This window comes from Lactuca serriola, chromosome 9, assembly GCF_051521515.1.
Source record: "Lactuca serriola cultivar US96UC23 chromosome 9, Lser_US96UC23_V15, whole genome shotgun sequence".
NCBI lineage: Eukaryota > Viridiplantae > Streptophyta > Magnoliopsida > Asterales > Asteraceae > Lactuca > Lactuca serriola.
This window is the reverse complement of record NC_136416.1, coordinates 95348591-95369795: the sequence shown is the minus strand read 5'-3', so window position 1 is coordinate 95369795 and position 21205 is coordinate 95348591. Positions and strand designations below refer to the sequence as shown.

The 21205-nt window shown below is 40.0% G+C and overlaps 1 protein-coding gene and 1 pseudogene across 2 annotated transcripts; both read right to left on the bottom strand.

The window, feature by feature from the left end:
• Positions 1–1445: 1445 nt before the first annotated feature.
• On the bottom strand, positions 1446–3988 carry LOC145075236 (heat shock 70 kDa protein 4 pseudogene; annotated as a pseudogene). Its single transcript, XR_013692388.1, has 2 exons — positions 3702–3988; positions 1446–3386 (listed from the first exon to the last, which is right to left on the bottom strand). The product of XR_013692388.1 is annotated as a heat shock 70 kDa protein 4 pseudogene (transcript).
• LOC145075954 (heat shock cognate 70 kDa protein 2-like) lies at positions 3292–3915 on the bottom strand. Its single transcript, XM_079022007.1, has 2 exons — positions 3702–3915; positions 3292–3386 (listed from the first exon to the last, which is right to left on the bottom strand). The coding sequence occupies exons 1-2, from the start codon at positions 3913–3915 to the stop codon at positions 3292–3294; spliced, it is 309 nt and encodes a 102-aa protein (XP_078878133.1).
• Positions 3989–21205: the final 17217 nt, after the last annotated feature.

Here is a 21205-nt window from a genome sequence, read left to right as displayed (position 1 = left end):
CATTCAAGATTAAGCCAAAAATAACTTCCAGTATTTCCATTCTTAAGCCAAATTATAACATGTTTGATTTCACTAACAAGTCCGAAAATCTAGAACAAAGTTTGGACAGGTTATATTTCAAAAAAAAAAAAAAAAAAAAAAAAAAAAAAAAAAAAAAAAAAGAATGATTAAAAATTACTAATTATCTTGGGTTTTCTTCTTCAAATCCGATTCTAATAGTTTTGGATGTTACCTTACACCCAAAAAGCTGAAATTCTTTCAAAATTCTAAGTATGACAAAGAACATTCTAACAGTTCAAATGTTAACTAGGAGGTCCAATATCCGGGATGTCAACTCAAAAGTGTATTTTTTTTTAATTGTAATCAGATTCACATCTCTATGGTATTTGGAATGAAAAAACAGTTTTGTAATGGAAGTGTTCACTGCAAATCCGTGTGGTGAACGACCATTGAACAATAAAGTTCAGTTGTTTTAGACATTTGCCACTAAACTTTTTCTTTCTTACACTTTTGATCTCTTATTACAAAAGTTTTTGTTCTTCAAAATTTAGCCACAATAGTTTGCATAGTTTGGCAAGTTTAGTCCCTTAATTCTCAATAGCTTAAGGAATAGTAAAGTTCATTCGTTTTAGACATTTGCCGCTAAACTTTTCGATTTTTACACTTCTGGACCCTTATAACAAAATTTTGTGGTCTTCAAAATTTAGATACAATATTTTCCACAATTTGGCAAGTTTAGTCCTTTAACTCTCAAAAGCTTAAGGAATAGTAAACTTCATTTACTTTAGACATTTGTCACTTAACTTTTCGATTCTTACACTTTTGGTCATTTATTATAAAAGTTTGTGATCTTCAAAATTTTGTCTTCCTTGGTTTTAGATATTTGTCACTAAACTTTTCAATTCTTACACTTTTGGTCCCTTATTACAAAAGTTTGTGTTCTTCAAAATTCAGCATTCCTTTATTTTAGACATTTGTCACTAAAAATTTTCATTCTTACACTTTTGGTCCCTTATTATAAAAATTTGTGGTCTTCAAAATTTAGCCACAATATTTTCCACAATTTGGCAAGTTTAGTAACTTAATTCTCAAAAGCTTAAGTTTCTTTGTTTTAGACACTTGTCACTAAACTTTTCGATTCTTACACTTTTGGTTTCTTATTACAAAAGTTTGTGGTCTTCAAAATTTAGCCACAATATTTTCCACAATTTGGCAATTTTAGTACCTTAATTCTCAAAAGCTTAAGTTTCTTTGTTTTAGACGGTTGTCACTAAACTTTTCGATTCTTACACTTTTGGTCCCTTATTACAAAAGTTTGTGGTTTTCAAAATTTAGCCACAATATTTTCTACAGTTTGAAAAGTTTAATCCCTGCCGCTTGTAAAAAAACCGACGCGGATAGAAACCCTAAGTTTTTTTACTAGTTTTACTTAAAATGTATAGCCAATGACTTCTTTTATCCTTATCTCCGGTACACAACAAAAAAAAAATATATAAAAATAAGCAGAATTAGATAACATTGCCTCATCTAACTCCTAAAAATTGATATGTGAAGTTTAAAGCTAAAAACATTGCTCTAAGATGATGATGCATTAACATAAGTACCTTTCGCTTCCATAGTTGTAAACGCGTTTATTAAGAGTTGCACATACCAGATTTAATCAACTTCTTCAATCTTCGGCCCACCAGCCGGAGCTGTGCCAGAGTTAGCCGCCGTCGCCGTCTCAGGACCACCGCCGCCGCCGCCCTGATACATCTTAGCAATAATCGGGTTACAAATACCCTCCAACTCCTTCATTTTATCCTCAAATTCATCTACCTCCGCCAACTGATTAGCATCCAACCAACTAATCGTTTGATCGATTGCATCCTCTATCTTCTTCTTATCACTCGCCGGAATCTTTGAAGCAACCTTCTCGTCATTAATGGTGTTCCTCATATTATACGAATAGTTTTCCAAAGCGTTTTTAGCTTCAACTTTCTTCTTATGCTCTTCATCTTCAGCTTTATATTTCTCAGCTTCCTGCACCATTTTTTCAATCTCATCTTTCGATAATCTCCCTTTATCATTTGTAATTGTAATCTTGTTCTTCTTCCCCCCGACTTTATCTTCAGCAGAAACGTTTAAGATCCCGTTTGCATCAATATCGAAACAAACGGAAATCTGAGGGACACCTCGTGGCGCCGGAGGGATGCCGGAAAGTTCAAATTTCCCTAACAGATTGTTATCCCTCGTTCTTGTTCTTTCTCCTTCGTAAACTTGAATCAAAACGCCGGGTTGGTTATCGGAGTAAGTTGAGAAAACCTGTTCTTTCTTCGTCGGAATCGTCGTGTTTCTCGGAATCAAAACTGTCATGACGCCGCCGGCGGTTTCTAAACCGAGTGAGAGAGGAGTGACGTCGAGAAGTAGAAGATCTTGTACCTTTTCGTTACCTTCGCCGCTCAAAATCGCCGCCTGAACTGCAGCGCCGTACGCCACCGCTTCATCGGGATTTATACTCTTGCAAAGCTCCTTCCCGCTGAAGAAATCTTGTAACAACTGTTGGACTTTTGGGATTCGTGTTGACCCACCGACGAGAACGATGTCATCGACGCTTCGTTTATCCATTTTAGCGTCTCGTAAGCATTTCTCGACGGGATCCATACATTTTCGGAAGAGATCCATGTTAAGCTCTTCGAATCTGGCACGTGTGATGGTGGAGTAGAAGTCAACACCTTCGTATAACGAATCGATTTCAATGGTGGTTTGAGCTGTGGATGAGAGAGTTCTTTTTGCTCTTTCGCAAGATGTTCTTAGCCTTCTGAGAGCTCTAGGGTTTCCGGTGATGTCCTTTTTGTGTTTCCTTTTGAATTCCTGAACGAAATGGTTGACCATTCTGTTGTCAAAATCCTCGCCGCCGAGATGTGTGTCGCCGGCGGTGGACTTTACTTCGAAAATCCCCTCTTCGATTGTGAGGAGCGAGACGTCAAAAGTTCCACCACCGAGGTCGAAAATGAGCACATTCTTTTCTCCGACGCTACTGGCTTTCTTATCTAATCCGTAAGCGATGGCTGCAGCAGTGGGTTCGTTGATGATACGCATCACGTTTAAACCAGCGATAGCTCCGGCGTCTTTGGTGGCCTGGCGTTGGGAATCGTTGAAGTAAGCAGGAACGGTGATTACTGCGTTTTTGACAGATGAACCGACGAAAGCTTCGGAAATTTCGTGCATTTTGATGAGCACCATGGAAGAGATCTCTTCAGCTGCAAATTGCTTATTTTCACCTTTGTAATCTACCCCGATCATTGGTTTCTATCCGGGTCCTGGTGTGATTTTGAATGGCCATAGTTTCATGTCGTCTTGCACAGATGCATCACTGAATCTCCTACCAATTAGTCGTTTGGCGTCTGTTTTTGTCATCGAAAACAATTATGAGATAACATTCAAGTAATCAAAAATCAGATCTACGACTTATCCTGTTCCTAGCTAAAATAACAAACAAATTCTGAACAACTTTCAAGTCACATAAAACGCCCAATTCTGAACGACTTTCAGTTGCAAATAGATTCATCGATGAATTATGAAGCTAAACTATAATAAACAAATTCTGAATTTGGAACAAAATCTGGCATCGCTTACGTAAAAGCATTGATCACTCAACCTAATGTTGATCGGATTAACAGAAAAATATATGAGAAACATTAAGGAGTCGTTAAACTTACCGAAGACGGTGTTCATCGGGTTCATGGCGACCTGGTTCTTAGCAGCATCGCCAATGAGACGCTCGCTATCAGTAAAAGCAACATAAGACGGCGTCGTCCTATTACCCTGATCATTCGCGATGATCTCAACGCGGTCGTGTTGCCATACCCCAACGCATGAGTACGTGGTTCCGAGATCGATTCCAATCGCCGGACCTTCACTTTTTCCGGTCATTCTCAGACTCAAATCTCACAAAACTAAGTCGGATTAGAAAATAGAGAGAGAAAACGAATACACAGTTGAAAACAGAAACTTCGCTGATATGTAATGAAAGAAGGTGGGGACGTATTTATAGGTTCGGGTAATGAGCACAGACGTTTCTGGATTGTTCCAAATATTAATTAGAACTGTGAAACGGAATAATTGGATCCAAGTGATCCGAGTCCTTTGTTTGAACAATTGACCATCACAAAATTACTCAAATGGTCCACAATATTTTCAATTATTTAGTTTTTGGTCCCAAACTTTAGAAATTAACTTTTTATCATACACCTATAAGCAATGTTATAAAATCGGTTTTTTAATTAGATGCGGTCTCATGACCGATTCTTTGTTCAACTGGTTCAAGCGTTGGATCAACCTAACTTTTAGAATTTTTTTTTTCATGCATACATGTATACATCAATCCGAACACATACACACACACTTACAATATAATACCAAAATAAAATATTGTTTCAGATGAATACAAACGCATCAAAAAATCTTCAAAACATTTACCTTTTTAATAACAAAATCACATCACTTAAGCTATAAAGAAAAACGAGTTCTTTGTCATTTTAAGGGTCTATAAGGTTGCCTATATATAAGCATTAAAAATCAAATCAAATGTTATTTGATAATCACATATAGGCAACTTTATAGACCCTCAAAATGACCTGAATTTCCTTTTGTCATCAAGGTTAGTGTTTTGTAAAGTTCCTTTATTAAATTAACATTTTCCTTGGTTGAAAGTTAAGTGATCATAATCAAATTGTAATAAATGATTCTTGATCATGTACATAGATTAGCGAGTTATTTTGTCATATACTTTGAAGGCCTAGATTGTAACTTATGGAGTATGTAAACAATGATAACCCTAAAATCTAGGAATCTAACCCTATTGGTAGCCAACAATCATTTTGAGAGTTGAGAGAGAGAGAGAGAGAGAGATAGAGAGATAGAGAGTTCATAATGAGGTTCTATCCTTGGAGCATTGGTGTGGCTCAAAGTGATGAAGTATTTGTAGGTGTTTCGGGTAAAGAATTCTTGTATGGTGATCGAATTCTCTGCCCTCCTTCTTGCTACTAGAAATCTTACACTTGTTTAAAGGTTAGTGATTGATCTATACTCTCTTTTTCTATTCAATTCGTTGGAAATGGTTGTAACGTTCAAAAAAGTCATAGTATTTAAAGAAAAAACAGTAAATCATACAAAAGAATTGTTCAAAACCTTATTAAAGTGAGTATATTATTTAAACATCATAGTAAATATCATAATTTGCCAATGCAGAAAACTCTGGGGGATGTTGTGTAGTTAATCTGGGCCCTTCCCTTTCGTACCGGAAATACTTGAATCCATAAACATAAAATTGTAAGCACAAAGATTGGTGAGTTCCCCAAACTACCTTATACTATACATAAATACATCGAGTCTCGCCCGACATCCATCGGGCCCCGCCCAAAACGGATCTATCAGTAATCATGCGATGGGCCCCACCCAACACACTCATTAGGCCCTATTTGGCATCGGGCCCCGCCCGATATACATACATACACATACAATACATGCACGATTCACAAAGACAACTAGCATACTATAACATAATACAATGGGTCGGCATTGGTGCCTTTGACCTACAAGTATTATAAGAAGACTCACCTGAGCCACCAAGCCGACTAACGCTCAACTTACAACCGCCGACCACAACTAATTGCTACCCAACGAAATTATGGTACTTAATACCTCTAATTAATCCACACAAGGTAAACCCTAAGTCTACCTTCTAAAAATAGAATTTAACCACAAGTCAACCCAAGCCAAAAGTCAATGGTCAAAGTCAAAGTCAACAACCCATAATGTCAACTATCCATCCTCACGTCGTGACCAGCCCTTGGTCACGTTGTGAGAGCTTACTTGATCCGATTCTAACTCATCACGACTCAATCTAGCCATCTCAGTTAAGGAATGACACCTGAGCTGACCTCACGACGTGGGCAACCTTTCCTCACGTCGTGAGCCCCAAGAAGTGTTTGATTAGTTGTCTAAGCCAATAACTAAATTTGTATAATCTTGAATTATTAGAAAAGTTCATTTTGGGTAATCCTTATAACCATAAATAGCTAGAAATGATATTAGGAGAAAGAGAGATAAATAATCTGTTAATATATTATGTGATTATTATATTAACTGGAAATAGATAAATGATATGTTAATTTATTACGTAATTAATAAATTAACATGAGATCAATTGATTTATTAATTTATATGATTAATAAATTAATACGAAATCAATTAGAATTAATTAATTAATAATCAGAATTAATCTGGAATTAATTTGAGATTAATTGAAATTAATTAAAGGTGCAAGAGGTGAATTATAATTATTCAATAGTTGAACAAAAGAAGCAATTATAGAACCATCCAAGGGGTGAACGGTTTTGGGAGTCTCCTTAGGGTTTCCAGAAGCCTCCTAGATGTAGATAAGGAAAGGATTTGAATGTGGATTAAATCTATTATTTAATTATTCAAATCTTGTTTTGTCTCTAAGTTACCTAAACTATAAATAGGACCCCTTATAACCTCAATTTCGTTCATGCTCTTTCTATAAGGCTTAGGAACATAAATTATGCTTCTTTTATCTCTCTCCTCTTCATTCTAGGGTTTCTAGGGTTTTGGGTGTGAGCCAATAGAGGCACGAGATTTCTAGTGCTTGCTTTCTAATGATTTCCAGAAGGACATTGAAGTGATTTGTTTACTACAAAAAATCAAAGGTATTTAACCCTAATTCTTGTAATTTGATTATACTAGGGATTCATTTGGGTTCAAGTTAATTTTGTTCTTCATAGCGTATCACATTCAAAGTGTTAAATACATAGATCCTTTAGGTTGCATGTGCCCTTAAATGTTAAATGAAATTCCGCAAGCACATAGTTAATGTAATCTATAAAACCCATCAGTGGTATCAGAACCTTGGTGTGTCTAACAATGTTTATACATAGGATGAACTTGAACAAAATCGTTTTTGACAAAAACTGTTTCTCACGCCGTGAACATCTGTTTCTCACGACGTGAGATCTGTTAGATTCAGTTTTTTTTAGATTTTATTTCCTAGTATGATTTATGTGGTTGTTAATTGGTAATTATCTGTTTCAACGACCTATAAAATGGTCGTTGAATGAGTGTCCACTCTCACCCACCGCTCCATTGTTTGGTGAAGGTTCGTTAGCAGAACGTGTTCAATATGACATAACCTCATTAAAAGTATAATGCTATTAAAGTTCTAGAATCCTTTTATAAAATCTCACTCTAGTTACTTTAGGAAAAATGTGAAAAGTATGCTAATCCATGAAAACTCACATCATGCTTTATATGTTGTTAGTGGAGCGTGTGTGGTTAACCGACACACTAATAGGGACTATAAAGAGATATGATGGGCATCTCGAGAATTATCGTTGTTGATGGAGCGTGTGTGGTTAACCGACATATTAATGTGAGATGATAAATGACATCGAGGTTGTCAAGCGGGTATGCATGGTTATTTACATCTCGTTTGTGATCCTCATCATCTCAGTCACAAAAGTGAGAACATAATCCGAGATTAAATATGTCATTAATAAGAATCAATGAATCTCAAAAGATCTAGGAGTTTCATAAGACTAAAATTGGTAAAAGCCTTACCTACTGTAACGACCCAAATTTTCAAATAAAGTTTTCATTTTTGATTAACCAAACATTTCTATAAAATATGAAGTGACATTGACCATTGTTTTCAAAATTCATATCATTAACATTTTATTTAATACATCAGAGTGTCCCCTCAAATCAAATGTCGAAGAGTGCATGCCGCGCCATCATGCCTTGCCCTTGCTCTTAGGCTCAGAAGTACCTAAAACAAATCAACAAACCGTAAGCTAATGCTTAGTGAGTTCCCCATAGCATACCCCACACAATCCACATAATCACGTAATCCATATTAACTATAAAAGCTACATAAACCATATAAGTCATGGATACAAACATATAAGGATGTCATGGGCTCCTCCCAAGGTCTTACTCCAGGATGTCATGGGCTCCCCTACATGGTCTTACACCTAAGTGCCATGGGCTCCCCCATGCTCTTTAGCTGGAAAGCCATGGGCTCCCCCACATGGTCTTACATCCAGGTGTCATGGGCTCCCACCGTGGCATGGGCTCCCCTACATGGTCTTACATCCAAGTGACATGGGCTCCCCCATGGTCTTTCCAGCAAGTATCACATATATAAATAGCATACCACTTAGCATAACTAATTATCATACCACGTATCACTGTACCACATATCACAAAATGGGTTGGCCTTGGTGCCTTCGACCCATAGGTATGGTGAGGAGACTCACCTCTCAAGAATGCTGAACTGCTAAGATCAGATAAGTCCCAACGCGCAACTCCAACTCAACTACCTATAACCAACATGTGATTAACTTGTCAAATCCCGGAATACCATAAATTCCCTCACAGTTAAAAACTTGGTCAACCCTGTTCAAAGTCAAGGTCAACAACCCATGTTGACCCAACTCGTCGAGTGCATCTAGCAACTCGTTGAGTTCCTTCATGGTCCCTAAAACTGAAATCCCAACTCGACTCGCCGAGTTACCCGAGTAACTCGTCGAGTTCTTCAGTGTCCAAGGGACGAAAACTCTAAGCCGAAATCTCTAGTCTGAAACCCCTAATCAGCTCGCCGAGATTACTTAGTATCTCGAAAATGGTGAACCTTGCCCGACTCAACGAGTTGGCTAAGCAACTCGTCGAGTCCCTTCAGTCATTTTCATGTTCAGTCTTTTCCGGTGGGATTCAAGACCCCAAACTACAGATCCAACCCCTAAGGTATAGTTTCCACGTAAAGTTGCCAACTTTACATGCATGCAAGGCCTTAAGATGCTAAAACACTAAAAACTAAGGTTTATTCAAAGTTTAAGGCATGGCGAAAGGCTAAGGCTAGATAAAGTGAGGAACTTTATGTACATAGTGGCCTATGGATGTCCAGATCTGAACCTTATCCTCATAACAAGGTCCAATCCAAAAGTGACACCATTATGAATCAAAGGTGACCATTTACATCCATGAAATGAGATGTAATCAATTAAAGGTCAACATAGCGACTTTATACCTCAAGATGGTCGCCAATACAGAGTAGATGTCAGATCTACTGCTTCTCTCTTTACTCCTTCTTCAAGCTTCAAAATCCTTCACAACCACACCAAAATCACTCTCAAAAGCTCTCTCTCTCTCACACTTACGAAGGTATAAGACTCAAACTAGGGTTTCTCTGGGCTGTAAGAACGATGAAAGAGGCTACAAATGAGCCATAAGTTCTTTAAATATGGTACAAATCCCTGAAAATTAGGGTTTCTCTTTACAACGTCTTTTCGTCGAGTTGTGGCCTTTCAACTCATCGAGTAGAACCTAAATCCCGCATCCAAAATTGATCTCCACTCATCGAGTCGGGCTCCCCAACTCATAGATTTGGGCTCCCCAACTCGTCGATTCCTAGCACAAAACTCTAAAAACTTAGAAAATTAAACGATACCTGGAACAGGCGTTAAACCTACCTAAAATAGATTCGAATTTGACTACGACATCCCTCTTCAAAGTTTGAATTGAAAATATGGATCCTAGCCTTAATTTAAAATTTATAGGTTAATAATTAAAGATTAAAATCAACTAACTTGAATTCTCCCTTTCTCTTATTTTAAAATATCTTATGAAGGTAAAAATGGTCTTCCTCATTCTTAAGAAAATAGTTTTCCTCAAACTTCTAGAGATGGTCTTCCAATTTCAAGTCAAGGTGAGATTGTTTTCCCTTCCTTTGGAAATGCTGGAACTAGAAATCATCTCTCTTCCACCTCCTTCTCCTGTGACCCTCCCAACGTCATGTTTTCCTCAAGTTGAAAGATACGAGACTACACAATCCCTATTGGCATGTAGACATCAAGATGGAAACTTTGTATGTATTCATGTTCTGAAAAGAATCGTACATTGACAAGTTGGATAGAGTGGGTGTCGTTTTCCCAAAGGAGAAATGTGACAACCCGGAACTTCTATCAATGTTGAACTCGACTCCAGCACCTTTTAACACCGTTTAAGGGTTCGTTTAAGTGTTCTAAGCTTGAGTACAACGAAGGTTGAGATTAGGGATGAACTATAAAGTCGTAAAGTAGCAAAATCAGGCCATACACCCTCTTAGGAGGAGTGTACGGCCGTACACATGGGGTGTGCGGCCGCACACCTACCCCTCAACCGCACACCCACCCCTCAACTGTACACCCACCTCTATATATAGGAAGAGACCCCTTCATTCATTATTTTCCCCTTTTGGCTGCACACTACTTTCTCTCTCTAGAATCTTCATATAAGGACCCTCCAAAGGCTTCAAAAACGTAAGTATTCCATCATCTAGCTTGTTATACTTGTAATACTTCTTGATCTAAGCCTTAATTCATCAAGTTTCATCATGTTCTTCATCCTTTGAAGGTGTACGGCCGCACACCTTCATAAGGTGGCCGTAAACACCTTAAAGGCTCTCTAAAGTGAGAGTTTGGCCTCTATCTGCTAGTTGGACTTGGTATTAGCCTTGAAGCACCTCAAAATTGACATTTTGGGCATAGATGAAGAATGTACGGCCTCACACCCCTTTGTACGGTCGCACACCCCTCTGTACGACCACACACCCCTATGTACGGCCGCACACCCCTCTATACGGCTGCACACACATCCTCATGACCGTACACCCACTTTGATGCTCATATTTGGCCTCAAATCATATTCATAATTATAGTCATTATTATGAACCTATAAATACTAGATTCGCTAATAATTCTAGTAATAATGTTAATTGTTCTACTTACGGGAGAGATGTCTAGAATGGTCGTGTTGGCTTGTTTTTTGGATTTCAGAAAGGCTATATGCTAAAATGGTCATGCCTCCTACCTGTATTGCCTGGTTGATCCTTATTAGAGTGAACACTTGGTATTCATTAGGATTAGTGAAGGATCAAGTTTTAATTACCAAATCGTTATAGGAATTAAAAGACTTGCAGTAACACTCAGTATGGGACCTAGAACATCCCTTGGATGGTAGATATAGCCTTGAAAACGCCACAAAAGCACCCCTCTTCATGAGTGTACGACCGTAGACTCATGGGCCGCACACACCCTCAAGGTGGCCATACACCTCCCTCACTCAATCACATGTGATTTTTACACTTAGTTTAAGTGTTTCCAAGCTCCTAGATTGGCTTCCGTTATGTCTAGTCGTGAAATACCCTAATTTTTACTCCTATATGTCTTATTACATGTTAAATAGGATCTAATTGTGTTCAAGGCTTCACTAGGCACTCAACATCTCATACCGATCTTCGTTCAAACCATTCACTCAAGGTGAGTTCATAACCCTATGTTTTTCCAAGTTTTTCATGTTTTTCAAGGGGGGAATACAAGCAAAAGTACAGGGAAACTTGTGCTCAAAATATATTATTTTGCTTAAGATAATTATATTTTCAGAATGCTTTTAACACGGAAAACAGTTTTACCAAATGATTAACAAATCAACTCATAGAAACAGTTTCCAAAACTAGAGTAATGAACTTATGAATCATGTAGAAAAATGTATCTTTTATAAAGGATTCATGTTAATCAAAAAAAGGGTTTTCTATATTATTACTTGTAAATTTGCTAGTCTAAGTTTGAGACGCATCCTTGGTAACACTCCCACCGTATTCGAGAGTGTAGGACCACCTCTTGTAACCAGAATCTCTTGTAGGGAGAGTGTGACTGTTGTGTATAAATCTAGATGCGACTGACTATCCCGCACCTGGACTGCTAGCTACAGTTAGGCAGACATGCCTGGGGTGACAAAAGTCATAAGATACTGGCCCCCTTACGTGCCATATCAAGTTATTGTATGGTTATAAAACTCACAACCTAGATAAAAGAGATTTACTTTTGCAATAACGAATCAAGTGAACTAACCTCAAAGTAAATACCGATTTGATTACTAGAGGGTATTAATAGTACCTTCATGATTTAGTTCAATACATTTTCTTTTACCCGTTTTATTTATATAATAAGGCTAACTTACCTCACTGGGAGTAACCAGTGTTTTTAAAAGAAAACTACGTTTATCGATATAAGTATGATAGATATGTGTACACCTCAGTTCAGAACGAATAACCCGATGGGTTTTGGTCATAAGACATCTTATGTGCTCATACAAACCCTAATGCTTGGATCTAGGTTTCTCTATTGTACATGCTTTGAATCCAAGACTATAAACCCTAATTCTAGCATATGGAAATCAATATTAACATATAATTAGGTTTAAGATATTACCTTGATTGTTATATAGCAATAACAATCCAATTCCTCCTTGAATTGACTTTGGAAGGCTTAGAGTCACAAGTGTCACTCCTCTAATGGCTTACAAACACCAAGGGCAAATGGAGAAGGTATAAAGAGAGAGGAGAGAGATAGGAATTCGTCCTTAGGACTTCTTGGGAAGGCTTGGACGAATTCATGAGCCTTAGGGGGTTTATATAGGTGTAAAGATTAGGGTTTTAGTCCTTATCCTTATTTAGTTGCTTGCCCACCAAGCAACCATAAGATAAGTCTTAGAAACCCTTATCCTATTCGAATTCTAAGGCATTATCTCCTTAAATTCGTTCACCCTATATTTAAGATAATCCTTACCTTATTTTGTAGCTATCACATAATTACAATTCAGCCCCTCTAGTTTAATTAATTACACTTGATCACAAAATTAATTCTTAATTAATTATTGACCAATATTAATTAAACAAATATGATTTCTCCTTTAATATATTATTCTTATAACATATTAATAAATCATAATAACCTCTCTCTCTCTATTTATTTCTCCAATCAAGTTGCTTTGGTGAAGGCAACCCAAAAAGACCATGCACCATCCGGTCAAGTACATACCAAAATAGTTATGGACTTAGACACTAATCCAATAGTCTCCCACTTGGATAAGTCTAACAACTATTCTGCGCATGACTTCGGATCCCGATCCGCAATCGTAGCTTTCCAAAGCTGCTGTCAACTCTGATCATATCAAATACGCGTGTCCTTAGATAAGGGATCATATATTCCTCCATTCTAGATATCGTATGAGATATGATTTCAAATCATTCTCTTTGTACTATATCTCGATTTCCGATTTATGACGACTGACTAATTGAACAAATCAAATTAGCCCTAGCCCGGCCGAGCATTTACGTTTGTCATCACTAAACCATCGAGGGGCCCAAAGATATCGCTTTTATCCGACTTTGAATAAAAGGAACGGATAAACTTTGATACAATGCTCGCTTGCACTCACGCACCGAATTACACACAACAATATGTTTTATAACACCAAGTTACTGGTGTGTTTACATATTATCAATGTGCAACCGATTTGCAAGATACAACTCACACATCTCAGTTTCAAGAATATAAGATGTTATCGTCTCACCAATCACTCGTAATACAATTCATGGAGTGATCCAAGTGAGCGTGGGTTTAATCCAATGCTCAAATCATATTCATAAGCACTCATGAACGTTGCAGCAAACATTTGCTTATGTCTAATACTCTTCTAGACAATCCACACACCAATTCACGACAGTCTTCATTCATATCTACTTCCAACATATGAATGACTGTGGCTCGTTCGAATAATTCGATTATTCTTAATAAACTCAATTATTCTGGAAGTCAAAACATGCAAAGGTGAAACACAAGAATAATACTAATCCCATATGACCTCAAACCTTTGAGCATAAATAAAACACCTTTTATTTATCACCATATTGATTACTCATTATTTGTCGTTTCGGGTAATCAACTTCTTACTTGAATTATTACACTTGTCCCATGCACCTAGCATGCACACAATGTTTACCTATGGTTCTTACTTTGTGAAATAGATCAATTGAACATATTTCCAATCTTTCTCATTTTACAACTCCAAATCCTTTTTCCATAAGTGTAAGAATATCAATTCTTGCTACTTATAGAATATGCTAGATTCTAACACTTTATGCAATGATCCTTTCGTAATGTCACTGCACCAAAGTCACAGAGACTATTGCCAATGATATTACAAAGTCCTCTATCGGAGATTGTTACAAGACAATTCCTTAGATATGATGTCTCTCACTCAAAGTACATTCCTTTGAACATCCTTTTGCATAATAGTTTCTAATCTAAGCATAGATTTTCAATATTTACTTCCTAATATGAACACGCTTCCATATTTTCCTCATGACAACTCATTCTTAATAGAATCTTTTCTATTTGTAATGATGTCGATATGGTCCATCCAATATGGAAACATTTCCATAATTTCCAATACTATACTTCCAACTACTCACAAGCGACCAATCCTTGTCGAACTTTGGATTGTCCTTTGATAGTTGTTTAATTATCTTAGTCAAAACCAATTCTTGTCCCTTTTTCCCTCTAAATGCGCTAGACATTTGGAAAATTTTAGAATGATCAAACATTAAAGCATTTGCAATCGATCCTATACCCGAAGCGTATGGGACACGACGCATAATGTTTTATTTGCTATGTTCTCAAAATTCGAATTGTGAAGAGGAATGCCGTAATCATAATCGAAATTCTAAGAACCCGCTATGTACCTTTGACTAAATTTATTAACATTTCTCTACCTAATCCTTTAGATTTGAAATGAAGCATAATATTCTCTCCCTTAATTATAGGAAAACAACCTTACAACCCTTACTACTCTGCAAGGTATAACTTTTGTTTTCTATAATTAATATTGCCAACTTGCAATACGTGCCTTAATAATCATACAATCATAACATTTATGCTCCCACTATCATGATGATTATTATAAAACATAACACTTATGCTCCCACTAGCTTTGACATGTATTCATAAACATTTTAACTTTCAGAAAAAACAATACCTATTGAATTTCTTAAGTCCATGTTTCTAATACTTAGTGCTTTGATAATCTTTTATCAAGGCTTCTTGAACTTATACACCTTTGCCTTCGATAGTTCATATGTGTTTCTAAACACTTAAGACTAATTGCCAAACCTCACAATTCAAATTATGGAAAGGGATACCGTAACCATAATTGAATTCGAGAATGCAATTTTACAATCACTATCTTCTTAAAATCTTTCTTAGTGAAAGCATTTCCTCACAATCATTTTCATGAAGGAGGAAATCTTATGACACTTAGATTTGAGCGGTGTATTTGTTCCTATCCATGTGAATTTGTTAAAACCAAAGTTTACAACAAATTCAAACTCATATGGACCGAACTTTCTCAATCTTGATTTCTTGCCTTATGGTAGCACAGCTGCCCACCATGTCTTCCAAGTAGTTAAGCAGCTCACCATTTCCTATCAATGTACCTTTCATTGATTAAGGTGCTTTGCCTTTTATGCGTTCAAAATGAGAAGTCATAGAACTCTCATGCATAATTAACTCGATTGGATTGGCACAGAATCAAAATAATGTCATCACGATAGGTTGTAAACCTTAACTCGTGTGCTAGTGATGATCAATAAGGTTTATTTTATTTGTTCTTGAAACCTTTCAAGACCATTAAGACTCCCACTGACTCCTTGACATATACGATTCTCTTGTCAAAACATTTCTTGACAAACAAATATTCAAGAGTTAGTGTAGCTTTTACCAAAACACTTCATAAATTGGTCCTAGTTGGTCTTTGTCTTATCCAAGACATCACAAATTTCCACATTTAATGAATGTTATAAACCTTCTTAATACTTTTTCACTCAATGTCACAATCTTAACTTTAAGACTTGTTTTGGAACGAAGTATGATTGACTTTTTGATTTAACCATTTCTTCAATTCTTGATTCCTCTTCTTGGACATACAATTGTACCAAGACTCACTTAGAGGATCAATTGAGATATGGTTCTTAATCATTAAGACCTATCATAAAGCATAAAAGCTACTCTCCCTTCTTCTTAGAACGGAGAAACTTTTATCTTTCTGCCTACTTGATTCTTGTTACTCGTTCTGCTATTGATCTAAACCCTTTAATCAATTCAGAATTACACTTAATCTTATAAATATAATCATATTTACCAGACTTTTTGTAACAGCCCGGAATCTCAGGTATTGTTAAATTATGTTTTTGGGGTGAGTTAAGAGGGGACTCGGCGAGTTGGAGCCTAGACTCGCCGAGTAGGACTGCAGACTTGGTCGCGGGTTCGCGACTGGACTCGACGAGTCCGGATATGGACTCGGCGAGTCTACGCTGTTTAGCGAAAACCCCAACCGTTCAGGTTTGGGTCGTATATAACGCATTATATGCCGTCATTGTTCGTCTTTTAGTCGATTGAGAAGAACCCTAAGCGGCTGTGGGCATCTAGAGCAAAATTGAAGACCATTGGTGACTTGAAGAAGTTGTGGTGCAAGGGGAGAAGAGTTTGGCTAAAGGAACTGCAAGGGATTCGGGTTCTGAGGTTTGGGGGCACAGAGGGTGCGTTATCCAGGTAACATTTCGGATCATTTCTGTTATTTTGATGTGTGCATGGATCTAGGGTTTATGGAACCCATTTGATGATTAGATGGATTATTACCTTGTTACCCAATCGAATATGACCTTGTATTAGGACCTTTAGAGGCCCAGAAGGTCCCATGCTTGTGTATTCAGGACAAAACTTATCTCAGGAAGCGGTTTGATCGACTGCATGGCATGGACTCGCCGAGTCCGATGAACAAACTCGGCGAGTAGATTGGAGATTGACTGGAACTCGTCGAGCTGTTCTTCAGACTCGACGAGTGGAGTCGGGGTGGCCCCGTGATTCTTCCACAAGGATCTCGTCGAGCCAAGAGGGATACTCGACGAGTAGAAAGGGAACATCAAGGGAAGTTGGGGAGGACGTCTAGACTCGCCGAGTCGCCATGGCACTCGCCGAGTCCGGTCGAGTTGACCGTTGACTGTTGACCGTTGACCGTTGACCAGAGTTGACCTAAGTCTGACTTCTTAGGGATAGTCACACTTAGAAGATATAAGTGTTAATGAGGGATATGTGATGTTATAGGGAGGTTGTAGCTCGTCGGATTGTGCACGAGTGATTCAGGATTTGCTAGCTTTCAGCATTCGCGAGGTGAGTCTTCTCACTATACTGTACCCGGAAGGGTTTGACTGTATGACCGGAAGGTCAGCTATGATATGTGATATGTATGCTATATGTGGTAAGCTGCTTGTTATATGTGCTATGTATGTTATGGGCCGGAAGGCGATTATATTATGGGCCGGAAGGCAATATGTTATGGGCCGGAAGGCAATATATTGTGTGATGGACCGGAAGGTCGGCGTGGGTAGGACCGGAAGGTTTACCCAGCAGGGACGGAAGTCCCCTGAGACACATGGACCGGAAGGTCAGGGCCTGGAAAGGCGTATGTGCGTAAGTTGTATATTGGGGAACTCACTAAGCATTTATGCTTACAGTTGTTGTGCATGTATTTCAGGTACTAGCGAGGACCGTGGGAAGGCGCCGGCGTGATCGATACACACTGAAGAATGCTTTTATGATCTTGGGATTTTGACTATTTGTATTTGACAGAATACTTAAACTATTTATGCCTTGTTTTGAATGGAAATAAATATATTTTTAAAATGAAAAAAAAAATTGTTTGAAAATTTGCGTTGTTACAATTGGTATCAGAGCCTTGGTTTGAGAGATTCGGGTGCACCTTCGGGAGTAGCTGAACTCAAACCGAGGATTTGAGGAAAACTTTTTAAATAAAGGCATAAACTTTTGTAAATGGTTTTGTGGTAAGCAAGAAAGAAGCAGTGTGTACGATCAGTCAGCGCCCGAACGGTAAAGATCCCCAAAATACCTTACAATATTATATGATATGAATTGTTATGCATGCTAGAAGACTAGGTATTCATGATAGGACTAGAGTGGCCTGATTTGTGATGCCTTAGTCTAAGGAAGTTTGCCTATATGAGATGCGTTGCTAGTACGCGAGTAGATAGTGCATATCAGAAGTAGAGTACTCACTATCCGGAGTTTGGGGAGGAAGATTTGGGATGACTGCTGATGCGGTGTGGTCGGTAGTATTGGGCCCGTACTACCGAAGACACCGGGTCAGTGGGAGGCCCAAGTAAGAATCCTTGGATATCGGAGACTGAGTAGGGTTGCGTTATCGAGTACGATTATACTCGATGGAGTCTCTGATAGATTTATGTTGTATTTCAGAGACATCATGGTTAGACCACGCCACGGAGCGAGTTCGAGCGGTGTGAGTGACGAGGAGATTCGTCAGATGATTCACGAGGAGGTAGCGGCGGCGATCCGGGCTGAGATCCTGGAGATGTTTGGGTCTATTAAGACCACCCTGATGGAGACGTTTGATGAGCGGTACGCCGCATTGACTGAGGCTGCAACCGCTGCAGCTACCGCAGCTGTGGTCGCTGCTAGGCCACAGGGGGGTGACTCGTTGCTGTTCCGAGAGTTCAGCAACACGAAGCCACCGGAGTTCGAATGGACGCAGGATCCGATTGCTGCGATGAGGTGGATCGCGGATATAGAGGGGTGCTTCTACACTTGTTCATGCCCGGAGCACTTGAGGGTACGGTTCGCATTGAACCAGCTCCGTCTGGGAGCGAAAGACTGGTGGAAGTTCGTGACGGCGAACTTCACTTTAGCAGAGACTACATCAGTGACATGGGAGGGGTTTACTGCCATGTTCAGGGATGAGTACGTTCCTCCGGTGGAGAGGGAACGATTGGTACAGGAGTTCTTAACCCTCAAGCAGGGTACTGATTCTGTTGCTGTGATCACGCGGAAGTTTCATGAGAGGGCGATGTTCTGCCCCGAGCTGGTATCCACTGATCAGGCTCGGATGAGCCGGTACTTGGGAGTGTTGAGGAGAGATATCTGGGAGTTTGTGTCAAACTCCACTTACCATACTTTTGCTGAGCTTCAGGCGAATGCCAGGAAGCGCGAGATCGAGTTGGAGACCCAGGCCAGGGAGGAGGCCGAGTCTCAGCGGGTGAACCGGCGACCGGCTCAGTTCCAGCCGACAGCCAAGCGGATAAAGTCCGCCGATGCGAGCAAAGGAGGTTCGAAGGGCCGCACTTGCGGAAAGTGCGGCAAGGGTCATGAGGGGGCGTGTCGATCTGGTGCTTGCTACAAGTGTGGCAAGGAGGGGCACATTGCTAGGGAGTGTCCCAAGGGATTTACGGTTTGCTTTCATTGCAACCAGACAGGCCATAGGAAGGCCGAGTGCCCTCAGCTTCTTCAGGGATCTGCACCTGCTGCCGGAGCTACTGCGACTCGACCGGTGAAGGCCGAGGCCCCGAGGGCTCGGGGAAGAGCCTTTCAGCTGACTGCGGAGGAGGTTCGCGCTGCGCCCGATGTCGTGGCAGGTATGTTGTAATTCATGTATTTATTTTAAATGTCGAGATGTTATGCTTATGTTATTATATGCGTAGGTACTTTCCTTGTGAACTCTGTGCCTGCCTTAGTGTTATTTGACTCGGGTGCGAGTAGGTCCTTTGTGTCCTTAGCCTTTAGTCAGCATATCAGCGTTAGTCGTGAGTCGTTGAGTTGACCTTTGAGAGTTTCTATAGCTGACGAGAAAGTGATTTGTGCCACGGAGGTTCTTCGGGGATGTGTACTAGAGATTTTCGGGGTTGAATTCCCGATTGACCTGATTCCTATTGCGATGGGTGATGTCTGTGTCATCGTGGGCATGGACTGGTTGAGCCGATTCGGCGCTGTCATCGACTGTGAGCGTCAGTTGGTGACTATACGAGACCATAGTGGGGGAGTTCTTTCGGTGTACGGCGAGGGTACCCGTTCGGGATCAGCTTTTTGTTCGGCCGCTAGGGCGAGGCAGTGTCTACAGCAGGGCTGTAAGGGTTTTGTGGCGTATGTGATGGATACGCGGGAGGTTTCCGAGAGACCGAAATCAGTTGAGGAGGTCCCTGTGGTGCGCGAGTTTCCAGATGTTTTCCCCGAGGAGCTGCCGGGAGTACCTCCTGTGAGGCAAGTAGAGTTTGGTATCGATCTGGTTCCGGGGGCCGCGCCTATTGCTAAGGTGCCTTATCTTCTTGCACCTCCAGAGATGCAAGAGTTGTCCTCGCAGCTCCAGGAGTTGCTGGGGAAGGGATTCATTCGGCCGAGCAGCTCGCCGTGGGGAGCACCTATTCTGTTCGTCAAGAAGAAGGATGGTTCACACCGGATGTGTATTGATTACCGGGAGTTGAACAAGTTGACGGTCAAGAACCGTTACCCGTTATCGAGGATCGATGATTTATTCGATCAGTTGCAGGGAGCGTCTTGGTTTTCCAAGATCGATCTGAGGTCAGGGTACCATCAGGTGAGAGTACGGGATGGGGATGTCCAGAAGACAGCGTTTAGGACGCGTTATGGGCATTATGAGTTTGTGGTGATGCCTTTCGGGCTCACCAATGCCCCGGCTGTGTTCATGGATCTCATGAATAGGGTATGCAGACCGATGTTGGATCGGTCAGTGATTGTATTTATCGACGACATTCTGGTGTATTCTAGATCTAGAGAGCAGCATGAGGAGCATTTGAGGGAGGTCCTCGAGGTATTGAGGTCGGAGAAGCTTTATGCAAAGTTCTCCAAATGTGACTTCTGGCTGCGGGAGGTCCAATTTCTAGGACATGTTGTCAATCAGAAAGGGATATTAGTCGATCCGGCCAAGGTTGAGGCGGTGATGAGTTGGGAGGTGCCGAAGTCACCTTCTGAGATCAGGAGCTTCCTTGGGTTGGCAGGGTATTATCGGAGATTCATCAAGGATTTCTCCAAGATCGCAGTGCCACTCACCAGATTGACCCGGAAGGGTGTTGCATTCTCATGGGGGCCCGAGCAGCAGACCTCCTTTGAGACACTTCGCCAGAGGTTGTGCGAAGCCCCGGTATTAGCTCTCCCTGAAGGGATGGAAGATTTTGTGGTATATTGCGACGCATCGATTTCGGGACTGGGTGCAGTGTTGATGCAGAGGGGTCATGTGATAGCTTATGCGTCGAGGCAGCTGAAGCCTCATGAGGCGAGATACCCCACGCATGATTTAGAGTTGGGGGCAGTAGTGTTCGCTCTCAAGATTTGGCGTCACTACTTGTATGGGGTTCGATGTACGATATACACGGACCATAAGAGTTTGAAGTATTTGATGGATCAGCCCAACCTAAATATGCGTCAGAGGAGGTGGTTGGATGTGGTCA

Excerpts from the sequence above, each read along its gene's own strand:
- LOC145075954 (XM_079022007.1), bottom strand. The coding sequence starts at position 3,915 with ATGACCGGAAAAAGTGAAGGTCCGGCGATTGGAATCGATCTCGGAACC. Across the intron at positions 3,387-3,701 it reads CCCGATGAACACCGTCTTCG|ACGCCAAACGACTAATTGGT; the intron begins GTAAGTTTAACG and ends TGACAAAAACAG.